Genomic DNA, 13930 nt, shown 5'->3' with positions numbered 1-13930 from the left:
AGGGCCCAAGCAATCCTCCCATCTCAGCCTCCCAAGTAGCTGGGACCAGCGGCACACATCACCACATCCAGTTAATTTTTTATAGAGGCAAGGTCTCTCTATGTTTCCCAGGTTTGTGACTTTTTATAAAACTGTAAGTTAGTGCTCTTTAGAAATTTTATGAGGCCTGGATTGAAGGTATATTTATCCTGAGTGATTTGCCTTTGTTTTGATGGATAACTAAGGCATTAACAACCTTGGATCCTTCTGAGGTTAATTTCTGAGCTTGACGTTTCTTCTCCTACAAAGATAATAGGAATTTAGGCTACAGGCTTGGTTAGATACCAACTTCTGTTCATGAGCCTAGAAAAAAGAGCCTCCTCTATCCAGTGTGTTTAGGGTTTAGACTGACAATTTCTTTGCTCTTTCTTCTGTAGAACAGACGTATTCTAATTTACAATTTTTCTACTTCACAGAATATTGTCCTTGGAAAATCCTGGGTATATTCAGGAGTTTCGTTTTAGATTTTCCAGTCTGGGCAAAGCCCACACACAGCCTCCAGTGCTTGGTGCCCACGTCTCTGTCAAGATGAAAGTTTAGGATCCTCAGGTTAGCTAGATGTTTCTGGTTGGGAAAGTCAGCTTCAGAGTTTACTTACTTGCTGGATTCTTCCTTTACTTGACTTTACTTGACATCATTTCCATGAACATTCATGTATTTATCTTTCTTTCTAAGGATGTTTCTTTCTTATCACTTAAATAATTTTATTTTGTTTTCTCTTTTAAAATAAAGCTTCTTACAGCCTTTACTTTTCTTCATTATTTATCATAAATATTTTCAATCATGCAGAAGAAGTGAAGGAATACAACCAGCAGCTTAGCACCTAGATTCATTGTTAGCTTTCTAAAAATACATTCTCCTTTATAACAATGCCATATCACATCTGAGACAATTAATAACAATTCTCCAATATTTTCTGTAATACCCGATCCATATTGAGATTTTTCTCGTTTGTCCCTAAATATCTTTTATACATATTTTTCCTCCTAATGAGGATATAGACAGTGTAGTGATGCGTTTTAACAGATATTTGTCAGTATGGCTATTTGGGTCATTTGGTTCACCACATTATCCAATATGGAAATGTACTTTATTGTTTGGCATTTTCTTTTTTTTTCTTTTTTTTTTTTTTTTTTTTGAGACGGAGTTTCGCTCTTGTTCCCCAGGCTGGAGTGCAATGGCGCGATCTCGGCTCACCGCAACCTCCACCTCCTGGGCTCAGGCAATTCTCCTGCCTCAGCCTCCTGAGTAGCTGGGATTACAGGCACGTGCCACCATGCCCAGCTAATTTTTTTGTATTTTTAGTAGAGACGGGGTTTCACCATGTTGACCAGGATGGTCTCGATCTCTCGACCTTGTGATCCACCCGCCTCGGCCTCCCAAAGTGCTGGGATTACAGGCTTGAGCCACCGCGCCCGGCCCTGTTTGGCATTTTCTAAAGTCGACTTTTGACTTTGTTGTTGTTCTTCTTCTTCCTCCTCCTCCTCCTCTTCTTCTTCTTTCTTTCTTTCTTCTTTCTTCTTTCTTCTTCCTTCTTCCTTCTTCCTTTTTTTTTGGAGACAGAATCTCACTCTATTGCCCAGGGCAGGGTGCACTGGCACTGTCTTGGCTCACTGCAACCTCTGCCTCCTGGGTTCAAGTGATTCTCTTTTCTCAGCCTCCTGAGTAGCTAGGATTACAGGTGCACCCAATCATGCCTGGCAAAGTTTTGTATTTTTAGTAGAGATAGGGTTTCGCCATGTTGGCCAGGATGGTCTTGAACTCCTGACCTCGTGATTCACCTGCCTTGGACTCCCAAAGTACTGGGATTACAAACACTCGGCCTTGACTTTGTTTTTCACAGTAGCCCAGAGTGCTCCATCGTTTTCTGTCTATTCGGTTTCCTTATGTGTTGTTGACCATTAGGGTATACAATAGAAAAAATACTTCTATGTCCCTTTTGGAACATAGGAATTGTACCTCTCAACTGGAATATACACATTGACTTTCATCCAAATAGTTACACATTTTAGATTTTTGCCATGTAAGTTGACTGATCTCACACAGAATTACACCCCAGGGCTTCCTTTAAAAAAAGATACATTAGGAGGCTGAGGCAGAAGAATTGCCTGAACCCAGGAGGCAGAGGTTGTGATGAGCCGAGATTGCGCCATTGCACTCCAGCCTGGGTAACAAGAGTGAAACTCTGTCTCAAAAGGAAAAAAAAAGACATTGGCTTTACATAACAGAACCAATTTGGACTTTTCTTTGGACAGCTGAGTTCCGCTGACCCCTTTTTGTGGTCTGCTGCTGCTCAGCCCAGCTGCGTGACGATAGGACAGAAGATGATGACGATTTAGAGTGATCCAAATTACTCTGTGGGAGAAAACAGATGGATGAAGATTTTTTCTTAAATGCAAAGCTAACTTAATGTTACTGCTCATTACTGGTAACTTTCTTTAGGGCTTAAAACTTGATGAATTTAATACTGCCTGACAAAGTTTTAAGATGGCTCAGCATTACAAAAAAATATGGTGTCTTTGAATAATAATGAATGCCAAGTAAGAAATATGGGTGTGCTGATTCTTTTTCATGATCTCAGAGTTATTTATATATTTAACTACGTGCATGAAGCCCCTGTATTTGCGTTTTTCTTTGTCACTGACTTCACAGCAGCTCAGCAGGATTTTAAATATTTATGTTTTATGTTTTTCTGCACCTGCCCCATGACAATATACATAGACCATACAAACAAAGATGTATTTAGTGAAGAGATTGTGAAACTGTTTTATTACTGTCCTGATCTCCATCGGAAATGAAGCTGCTTTTTCAAATACTCTTAAGGCTTGCAATCTAGCAGTCAGTAATTGTGCAGATTATAATCATGAGCTTCTCTTCAACATGCGTATGGCTATTGTGGTAATAACTGAGGAATCATTGCATTTTCATTTGAATGAACAAAAATAGAAGGGTCAGCAGAAGCATTGTTTAGAGAGTTAAAAATCTGTATAAAGAAAAGTATCAATTTTACTTACTAGAAAGTGGAAAAATGTCTTTGATAATAGAACATATATATATATGCTTTATAGTACTTCTAACATAAACATGAGCAGATAATTTTGGGGCTCAGCAAGTTTTGCTACAAAATGGCTTTGTTATTCTCCATTCTTCTTCATTTTAGTGATTAATCCTTCATATTCAGAAGATTCTGTTTCTTGATTTTTAGGACTATTTCTTAATATTCCGGTAGCTTTCTTTGGAAGATTTAAAAATTATGTTGGATAGGGTGGAACTCTCTTCATGGAAGAGGCCATTGATCTAAAGCAGTTTCTCTCTTAGCCTTACTTCTTGGAGGCATATTTATTATATAGTTACTTGGTCATGCTAATTTTAAAATTGTTTTTATTTTAAACAATTTCTTCATACATTTCAGTTAAATAAATGAGCTGCTATTATGAACTTCAACATATTGTTTTCAAAACTCACCTCTTTGTCTTTTTCCCTTTTTTTAAATCTCATAGACAGTTAATGGACAGTTCTGCCTGTTTTTCCTTTGAGATATCTTGCCATGCTTGGTTTACCATTCTAGCACAGAGTACATGACTCATAGCTAGATTGCTGTGACATTTGTCTCCCCTTTGGTTATCTTGTATTCTTTCACCAAATAAAGTTTTCACGAATATAGTACCTTTCTACTATTTTGTGGCATAGGATGTGAAATCTAATCTCTGACTGGGTTTTCAAGACCCCTCCCTTGTTTTTTTCAACCTTATTATCCACAACTTGCCATTGTAAAGACCAAGTTCTAGTGTTCTATTAGATTAAGACCACCATTTCTATAAACAAACAAACACAAACATTAAGAGCAAAAGTCTGGCTATTTCTGGAACAGTACCTAAAAGATTAAACCATGACCGTCTTTTGCCTCCTGGTGTTAGAAGGGAGCTTTTAGTGCTGCAAGAGAGTCATAAACGTGACAGGTTATGGGAGCCAGCTCTGCAGAGCTCTTGACAATAGGAGTTCACAGAGATTCAGAGATTATAAACTAGGAAATTCAGGGTGCTCCAGAAAGGTTCTTCTTGCAAGAAGAGAAAGACCTGTATTCAAAGAGACAAAGCAGCAGAAAAGCACACTAAGTTCTTTATTTATAGGCAGGTTTAAAACTGGGGTTTACTCAATGGCCAGTGGACATTGCAGATGCTGAGATCTTCTCATGAGACGATGATCATGCTAGAGTGGAGTAGATGGAGGGAGGGGAGCATCAAAGTGGGATTGCTTTTGACCTTTGAACTACTATCCCCTCCTGGAAGTGCAGGAGACAGGGCAGGCTGGGGGAGCCAACCAGGAAGCTGAGTGTTCACTGCCCTTGTTCTAGCAGACTTGGGAGTGCAGGGCCTGAGGGTGTCCTGTTTATTTCTGCTTCTCTGTTTTGCTCATGTTATTCCTTTGCAATGGGTGCCTTTCTGCTCTCCGTTTTCTCAAATGTCCTATGTGCTATAATGGTGGAAACATGGACTTAGGAGTCAAACTGACTCAAAACTCACTTGAATTTTGTCTTCTTGCGGATTAGCTCGGTGACCCTAGCCAATTTACTTCGCCATTCCAGTCTTCAGTTTTCTCCTTTGATAATGGAGGCATTAATATATATGCTGCTGTGTAAGCATTGGAAAATCTGGCCCTCGGTGTTAGAAAAGTGCTTTTGTCGGCCAGGCACAGTGGCTCATGCCTGTAATCCCAGCGCTTTGGAAGGCCCAGGTGGGCCTCCTGATCACGAGGTCAGGAGATTGAGACCATCCTGGCCAACATGGTGAAACCTTGTCTCTACTGAAAATACAAAAATTAGCTGGGCATGGTGGCACATGCTTGTAGTCAGAGCTACTCAGGAGGCTGAGGCAGGAGAATGGCTTCAACCTGGGAGGTAGAGGTTGTAGTGAGCCGAGATTGCGCCACTGCATTCCAGATTGGCAATCGAGTGAGACTCCGTCTCTAAATAAATAAATAAGTTGCTTTTGTCAGTATCCATAGTCATACAAAAAGAGCATGTGATATTTGTGTGTATCTGTGCATATATTATATGAGATTTAGAGGAAGATTGAAAGAACGCTAATTTCTCTTGACAGAATTCTTTTAATTTTATTTATTTCTCTGCATCCTTGACTCTTTAGCCTGGAGCGTTAGCTGTTGTAGACAGTAGCATCACCTGCCCCGCATGATACTAGAGCTCCTTTTCTAGATAGAGAATACATTCTGACAGCAGAGAAATGCTGTGCTTGGAGGCTCTGTATCTTCTGGAAGGATGCTGAAGGGAGAGCGAGTTACTGAATCCATTCTTTGTAACCCAAGAGCATCCTGTCTGTATGTGTATGCCTTGTGCTTGCTACATATGTGTTTTTTAGATTAACTTAAATTTTATGCTTTTATTACAGCTGCTCTCTGGAAAATATTAACCAAATTTATTAGATCTTTATGGAATGAAAAACTGCTGGTCTAAAAATGCTTGGGAAATTTAAGGGTACTATCATTCAACTTGGTGGTACTTGATACTGTCAAGGATTTAAATTCAGAGCTGAAATAAAACAGATCTGTTAATAGAAAGTGAAATGAGACTGATAGATTTTATTCATTGGGACATTTATCTGATGACCAAATATGCAGTAGATAGTCAATATAAAAAACCTAGAAAGGAATAGAAAAAAAAGAGGAAAATAAAAATCACCAACAATCATTAACATTTTGATTGATTCCACTGTTTTTTCTATGTCTTTATGTATTGGCAGCTTTTTTGTTTTTCTTCTTAACATTATAGGAATGACTTCCTTTTATAACATATTCTCGAATACTCTAATAGTACTCATTTATCATAAAATTATTACCATTATTTAATCAATCTTCTAATATTGGGTATTTAAGTGTGTATTATTTTAAATATAGCAGAAATAAATACCTTTTGTTGACATCTTTATTTTCTTAAAATAATTGACTAGATACACAATTACTGTGTCCTCATTTTAAATGTGCGTATTTAAAAGTTATGTTGCGTATTTCTGTCTTCGAAAAAGTTGATTTAGTTTACCAGCCTAGTGTCTTTTGTGCATATGATGACATTTTTATGTCACTGCATCCTTACCAGTATTGTTATACAAAAAGCTTTTGACTCTGATTTACTCATTTTGTCTGTTGTAGATATAATTCACCTTAAGTGGGACATTTGTTGTTACTAAATACTTGAGTGATTATCTGAGGTTAATATCTATTCTATATTTATTGATGTGACTTTTTTTTTTACCTTAAGATTGTATAGGGACCATGTTTTCCTCATCTTTATGTTACTCATAGAATTTTTAGACAGTAGGTGTTCAATAAACATGAAAAATAAATATCACACAATATCCACCTTGTTGGAGTCCACCTCTTAATAACTTATCTGCACATGTATACTTTAAGCAAGTATCAAGTTTCTTTATGGGGAAGTGTCACATAAAGTTCCTAAGTCTCATGTTTTGTTTTGTATGAAGATTCTATTCATTGGTAGGGCATATTGGTAAGAATGATTACCTCTTCCCCCTTTTATTTGACTTCTTCTTGTGTAGTTTTTCTACCTTTTTCCTAAAGTCAATATTGGTATTGTCTGTATGCTTTCATCACAGGTACCAGTTAATTTAGCAGGAACATTGCCCATCTGAAAGAATTATGTATTGTGGTATCAGTGGAGAGATGTTAAAAAATGTTATTGGTTAATATGAATATGACCAAGACAAGAGCTGTAACAGAGGTGTAAGATGTGTATTCAACCAATCTCTGAAAATCGTTTGCTTTTTGTGTTTTATGGCAGTACCTTGTAGATCTGCATTTAGAATGATAATTCATGCTAATGACTTTCATCTCCCATGAGGTAGCAGAAATCAGTTCTAAAATGGCAGAATGAAAGGGTATAGCAAATAAAGTCAACGAGCTGTCAAAGAATTTTTCTTCATCAAATAAGTCTCAAAGCACTGGTGGTGTACTGACCTTCCCTCACTCTTCTTTCCTGGATTCTTAGACCAGTTTGGTTCATGATTTGTTTTTTTCATAGTAGAAAAATTAACAAACATGTTTAGTCAGTGAAACAGAAGGTGTCTGAAAATACTATCTTGGAGCCGTGTCTCAATCTTCAGAAAAATGGTGAAGAGGAAATACCGCATTGATTTCTGTTGCTAAGCAACGGCTTTCACAGCAGATGTGCCTGGGACAGCGGTAGTGTCTGCCGGCACACCATGCAGCGTGGAAAGCAGCGCAGCACTGGCGTTTCTGCAAAATCAGATTCGAAACCCTGCATTTCCTCTTTCCTCTCAATTTTCTGTGATCAGCACCTGAGAAGTTAAGATCATATGGTCAACTGTATAGACTGTGAGAAATTTGGAGCACTTGGGGGATTTTTTAGAGAACTGTAAATGGATTTGTAGAGCTAATTCTTTTTTTTTTTTTGAGATGGAGTTTTGCTCTTGTCACCCAACTGGAGTGCAGTGGCATGATCTAGGCTCACTGCAACCTCTGCCTCCCTGGTTCAAGAGATTCTCCTGTCTCAGCCTCCTGAGTAGCTGGGATTACAAGTGCCTGCCACCATGTCCAACTATTTTTGCATTTTTGATAGAGACAAGGTTTCACCATGTTGGCCAGGCTGGTCTTGAACTCCTGACTTCAGGTGAACTACCCACCTCAGCCTCCCTAAGGGATACAGAGCCAATTCAAAAGGAATCAGATTTCCTGTTTTATATCAGAAGTACTATTAGTTTTCTCTCTCATGCATGTATCCATCCAGTCATGCATATATCCTCACATATTTAGTGAATATTCAAGGCATCCTGTTCTTCTTAAGAGTTTGGCATCTCTTGCATTGCTGCCATGTGCACTGTGGGTGTGATGGTAGGAACCATTGCTGCAGTGTGGTATAATGAAGAGCATCCTCTTAGGATTGTGACTCTCAAACTTTAGGGCACACAGGAATATTCTGGGCAGATTGTTACAAGGTGTCTCAGCCCCACTCTTGGTGAGGTCTGTTATCTATTTCCAGACCTCTGGAATATGTCGTATTACTAGAGGTGAGGAAAGTAACTTAGTAATATGCATTTTAAACAACCTCTCTATATGATTCTGATATTGGCAGTAGAAGAGGCATTCTTGAGAAATACTGAAGCTGAAGAGTTAGTGACGATTTTAACAGTGTTACCAGGTAGGATGTCATTTGTCAGTTTTAATTTGTGAATCGGGAAACTGCTGACTATGGTTTTACCTGTTCAGTCTGTTCCTCTCCCAGGTCGGTTCTTCCATGTCTCCATCTTCGACTTGCTTTTCGTTCACTAGCGTTAGACTAGGTTGTGTTCTTTCTAGAAACTGGACTGTGATTATGCCTTAGTGGGGAAGGGTAGTACCCCATCACTGCTTGGGACTCAAGCAAGAGCAAGAAATGGAAGTATACGAAAGTACCCAAGTCTTGGTCTAAGTATTCTGCCCCTAAGATTGAAATTTCAAACTGCCTTTCCTTGAAAACAAAAATGCACGAACAAGTAAACATCTAAATCAACCAGTTACTTTTTTTTAAACCCCAAAGCTGATAATGTTTCAGTGGTCTGTTAATTATGAATCTGACTAATTCTTTAATAAAACCTTGTATGCTTATAAAGTATTTACATAAATTAATAAGTGACTTTTGCTTATACAGTCCTGTAATTGATAACTCTCCCCACCTCCTTTTATTATATATGCTCTGAATCCCAGTTTTGGTCATAATGCAGACCACGTTTAAGATCTTGGCCTTATGCCATATTGTAGTGCAGATTAATAATTAATGGTTCTTATTAGTTTGAGTAATTCATTAACCATGCATCTATCAAACTAAATGACTTTTAGATGGCCTATACATTTAAAACTGTTCAAAAGTTATTACGGTCTGTAATTGATCATGATAGCCATTTCTTGCCTCGTTCTTGGCCCCTCACTGGAATGATGTTCGTTGAATGCGTATGACACCATATGAAGAGAATTAAGTTGCACTGAAGGCATTACTGATATGAGTAGGGAGGCTTAAAATGTTGGCAGTAAACAATAGTAAGACTTAATTTATATATTCTATACTGTAGGCAATTTTATTACATTTGTATTTTCAGAATTGCTTCCATTTTAAAATTAGTTGCCCTCATTTCAGACTATGCTTAACAGTGAAATAATATGTTTCTGAATCTAAACCATCAAATATGGTTTGACCTTTAGCTGAATCCAGTAGTACAGATCAAAATGAATTATGCTTCAGTGGAAAGGGATTTTCATGTTGCTTTACACTTGGTTTTCCCTCATCCCACATGCTGTTTAATGTTATTAATTCAGCTTGAGTGATGATGAGCCAAAAAACTACTTTAGTTGATTTTGGCTAATGCCTTCTTGGATGTTATGGAAGCGCCTGTAACACCTGAATGGTTCTGTATAAATAGTAATAGATTTTTATATTGCCCATGAGAGGAAATGTAACATGATTGCCTATGAGCAGCAGAGAACAGGTTTCTAGATGTATGTTCTTCCCTTGGTACAAATATGTAACTTCCATTAGCCCTAATAGGGGCTGCATATTTGCATCCCAGAGTTCACTATTAGAATATGACAAGCAATGAATATTTGAGGAGTTATTACTGAACCTTTTGAATAAGCTGAAAGGCATAAATGATTTTGAGTACTGGCGAACCATAGTAATCCCTTAGAAAGGAACTATATGGAATATTTAACTCTGTTATCAGTGAAGTGTTAGTGAGGAGGGAACTATCCACATGTTTAGATTCATTTCAGCTTAATAGTGTCTAGGTACATTGTACAGTCATATTAGCTTCCTAGTAACGTACTTCACCATGTGAAGTGAGTGAAATAGCCTCAGTCTCGTTCACAGTGACTGGGCCTTTCAAACTCTCCTGGTTTGATTTGCTTGCATTATGGTGGCTCTTGCAGTTGCTCTGTTGCAGAATCTAGCTGTGCTTTCAGTAAGCCTATGAGATAGTAACTTCATTCTAAAATTATCTTTTTTTTTTTTGAGACGGAGTTTCGCTCTTGTTACCCAGGCTGGAGTGCAATGGCGCGATCTCGGCTCACCGCAACCTCCGCCTCCTGGGTTCAGGCAATTCTCCTGCCTCAGCCTCCTGAGTAGCTGGGATTACAGGCACGCGCCACCATGCCAGCTAATTTTTTGTATTTTTAGTAGAGACGGGGTTTCACCATGTTGACCAGGATGGTCTTGATCTCTGGACCTCGTGATCCACCCGCCTCGGCCTCCCAAAGTGCTGGGATTACAGGCTTGAGCCACTGCGCCCGGCCTAAAATTATCTTATATCATATAGACACAAATTTCAAATCTTACCCGTTTTCCCAACTCTCTCTTCAGATGTAACTCTGCTAGAATGAGGCAGATTTTTCCCTGTCACTCTTCATTTTTTAAACATTTTGAGAATGCAGATTTACTTCTGCTCTGGCAGTTTGCACATCTTGGTTAACTAGACCAATTAATGCAAAACAATAACCCCCCCTATCTCTTACTAATGTGATTCTTGGAAAAACTTGACATTGAATAATAGATATAGTGAAAAAGTACTTGTCTACCCCAAGAACAATTATAAAATGTCTTAAGCAAATTCTCCCCTACCAGGCACATGTGATTTATTTTTCTTCCTTCCACTTAAAATAGAAAAAACATGATTCATATCCCATCGTTGTTACAATTTTGTTGACTTCAGAGCTTTTTTCTTTTCTGTTTTAGTTATATTCTGCAACCTCTCTTTGTATGTCCTTTTGTCTTTTACTGTTTCTAAGTGTCATTGATAGATATTACCACAATGGCCCTTTCCCCTGGCCTGTATTCCTTATATGTTATGATTTGTTTTCCACATCCCCTTAACTTAGTAACTCCCAGTTCGTTGACCTTTTTCACTCCTTATGCTGTATTTAGATGGAAATAAGACACATCCTTAGTAGTTCCGTCTTGGAAACTACTAAGAAATCTTAAGGCTTGTGAACTAAGATTAACCTACTAGCATGGGTCACTGATAATGATAAAAACATGGAAGAATATGCAGTGTAAATAAAAGAGAAACATGTGCTCTTTGAGGAAGCCGCGGTCGTAGCCGTTGCGGATCTGTAGTCCGCAGGCTCCCGCTGCGGACTCACCGCTGTTCGCTCTTGCCGAGGAACAAGTCGGTCAGGAAGCCGCGCAGCAGCCATGGCTTTTAAGGATACCGGAAAAACACGCGTGGAGCCGCAGGTGGCGATTCACCGGATTCGAATCACTCTAACCAGCCGCAGCGTGAAGTCGCTGGAGAAGGTGTGTGCTGACTTGATCAGAGGAGCAAAGGAAAAGAATCTGAAAGTGAAAGGACCGGCTCGAATGCCGACGAAGACTTTGAGAATCGCTACAAGAAAAGCACCTTGTGGTGAAGGCTCTAAAACATGGGATCGTTTCCGGATGAGCATCCGCAGCCCTTCTGAGACTGTTCAGCAGATGGCTTCCTTCAGTACTGAGCCAGGAGTTGGGGTGGAAGTTACCGCTGCAGATGCCTGAGTCAGTTACTTTAATGAATCGATTACCAGTTGTTTAAAAAAAAAAAAAAAAAAAAAGAGAGAAACATGTATCCGGATAATAAGTAATGAGGTTCTCATGGTGATAAAGATGAATTTAAAAGATGGGAGTAAACATATGAATGACTTACAGGAATTCAGATTTTCTGATGTTTTATGTGTGCTACAGCCTATTCATAGAGAATAGGTATGTCAACATATATTTAATTTTATATCCAATATCCAGTATCTTTATAGAAGTTACTACTCATTATGATGTTCATTTTAGATAATCTGAAATCCTGAAATCTACATTGTATGTTTGGCATAGAATTGCATTCCCTGCTAATGCCCACTAATGAAATATTTATGAAACTCAACTGTGTTCCTTCAGAAAGCTTCTGAGTCAGCCAGCACTTTTAGTGAATCACTGCTTCTGAAAAGTGAATTCAATAATTAATATGAATTATTTTACTGTGAATTTATCTTTTTGTAGTTGTTAAATCAGCTGAGCTGATATAAAGTTTCTAAAACTATATTAAAATTTCATATAATTACTCTAAAGTGGCTAAGGTTTTAAAGTTTTCCCAACCTTTTCAGAGTTTTATTAAAGCATTCAATGTAAAGTGCTCTCTTAGACACAGTGTGACTAGTTAGTTATTGGTTAGAATGACAAATTTACTTGTCTGAAAAGATGCTGACTTAAGAGTTTTGTTTAGACAGTCCCCAAATTGCCTTTATGAAGTACAGTAGATAAAAATCTAGAAATAGAATTGGTTATTGATTTTGCTTGTTTTGCATTTGTAGCAAGAGAAGAATAATATTGTAAGTTTTCTTTCAAGCATACAAGTTCTGCACAAAATTTTTCTCTCATTTTTTTGTGGCTTTTGGTACCACTAGAATGTTCCATATGACCCTAACTCTATTTCTTATATCTCTGTGAGATTCATTGAGTGTAAATACCTCTTTATTAGCAAGCTTATTTACCCATGGGATTCATCTTGCTTTTACTTAAGAGATAGCTCAGAACTCCTCTTATGTTCTTATAAGAAATGTTCATGTTGGTTTACAGTAGAATAGATTTCAATGTAAGTTTCCCTTTCCTCCTTCCCCATTTTGATGTTTAGTTATATATCACCTGGACTAATTTGTTCTTCTGTTTTAAAATTTTATTTTAGGCTTAAATTGTATCTTTTTTTTTTTTTTTTTTTTTTTTTAAATAAAATACATGTAAGGATTACTCTTTTTTCCCTAGTAGTTTCACTTTTTATTGAAATTGTCCTAAAATAGTGGAGTTATTTTATTCAAGATTTTCTGTAGAAAGCCTGATCCTCCCCATATATGCAACATTGGGTGTAAGTGAAGGCAGTTTTTCAGTCTGATAGGAAAACCTTAGCTAAGATGCGGAAACTGAAGATAGCATATGGATAATCATACCACTGAATTTAGTATTTTTTCAACCTTTTATAGGTCTTAATTTAATACTATGATCCTCACTTTACAGATGAGGAAAAGAAGATTTAGAAAAGTTTAGTAACTTGCCTTAACACTGTGGTGGAACTGGGAAGTTTTCTTTTTTCTTTCTTTCTTTTTTTTTTTTTTTTTTTTTTTTTTTGAGATGGAGTTTCGCTCTTGTAACCCAGGCTGGAGTACAATGGTGTGATCTTGGCTCACCATAATCTCTGCCTCCTGGGTTCAAGCCATTCTCCTGCCTCAGCCTCCCCAGCACTTTGGGAGGCTGAGGCAGGAGAACTGGGAAGTTTTAATCTAGTCCTGTCTAATTGTTGTTATTGCCAAGGTTGAACAAAAGCAGAGATGTATGAAGGTGAACACTATCCCTCATATTCTCCTTTTCCTGTGGAGGAATGTGGCTGGGCTGGGCATTATTGTATTGAATATGTCATGGGAAAAGACTCAGGAGGGTATGGTATACTTCATTGGAACACTGGAAGCTTCCTGGTCAAGAAAATAACATTGTTAGAGAGAGAAGATACTCAAGTATTTTCTTGAGTGAATTTGTGGTTGCTGAACTCTCCGTTAAGGACCACCCTAGGTTTCTGTCTTCTTACCTCTAAATTTCATTATTTTAATCACTGCCTTCTTTAAAGTACATCTTTAATTGTCATCTTTGTAGACCTCACCCTTCTGGAGTAATTTTGACCATTCATAAATAAAGAGATAGATGAGAAGAGGCTAAATTCAGTGTAGTTCAGAGTGGGTTCAAAAGATACCCTCCACAGAGTAGCAAACTGATATCTCAGGAATTAAGTCTGGCTCTTGGGCTAACAGATTTAAAAGATAGTTCTGGCCTGATGTAGTTCCCCTCCAAATGAAGTCATGTTAGAAT

At 37.9% G+C, this 13930-nt stretch overlaps 2 protein-coding genes across 4 annotated transcripts in view; both read left to right on the top strand.

Annotated features, from left to right (window-relative positions):
• The window catches only part of SMYD3 (SET and MYND domain containing 3), a 755279-nt gene that overhangs the window by 267421 nt on the left and 473928 nt on the right, over positions 1–13930 (top strand). The window lies entirely within an intron of this gene.
• Positions 10171–12796, top strand: LOC101039831 (small ribosomal subunit protein uS10-like). Its single transcript, XM_074385674.1, has one exon. The coding sequence runs from the start codon at positions 11249–11251 to the stop codon at positions 11585–11587; it is 339 nt and encodes a 112-aa protein (XP_074241775.1). The 5' UTR covers positions 10171–11248; the 3' UTR covers positions 11588–12796.

Source organism: Saimiri boliviensis, chromosome 14, assembly GCF_048565385.1.
Source record: "Saimiri boliviensis isolate mSaiBol1 chromosome 14, mSaiBol1.pri, whole genome shotgun sequence".
NCBI classification, from domain to species: Eukaryota; Metazoa; Chordata; class Mammalia; order Primates; family Cebidae; genus Saimiri; species Saimiri boliviensis.
The sequence above is the reverse complement of the archived record's forward strand: the minus strand, read 5'-3'. Positions and strand labels throughout refer to the sequence as shown.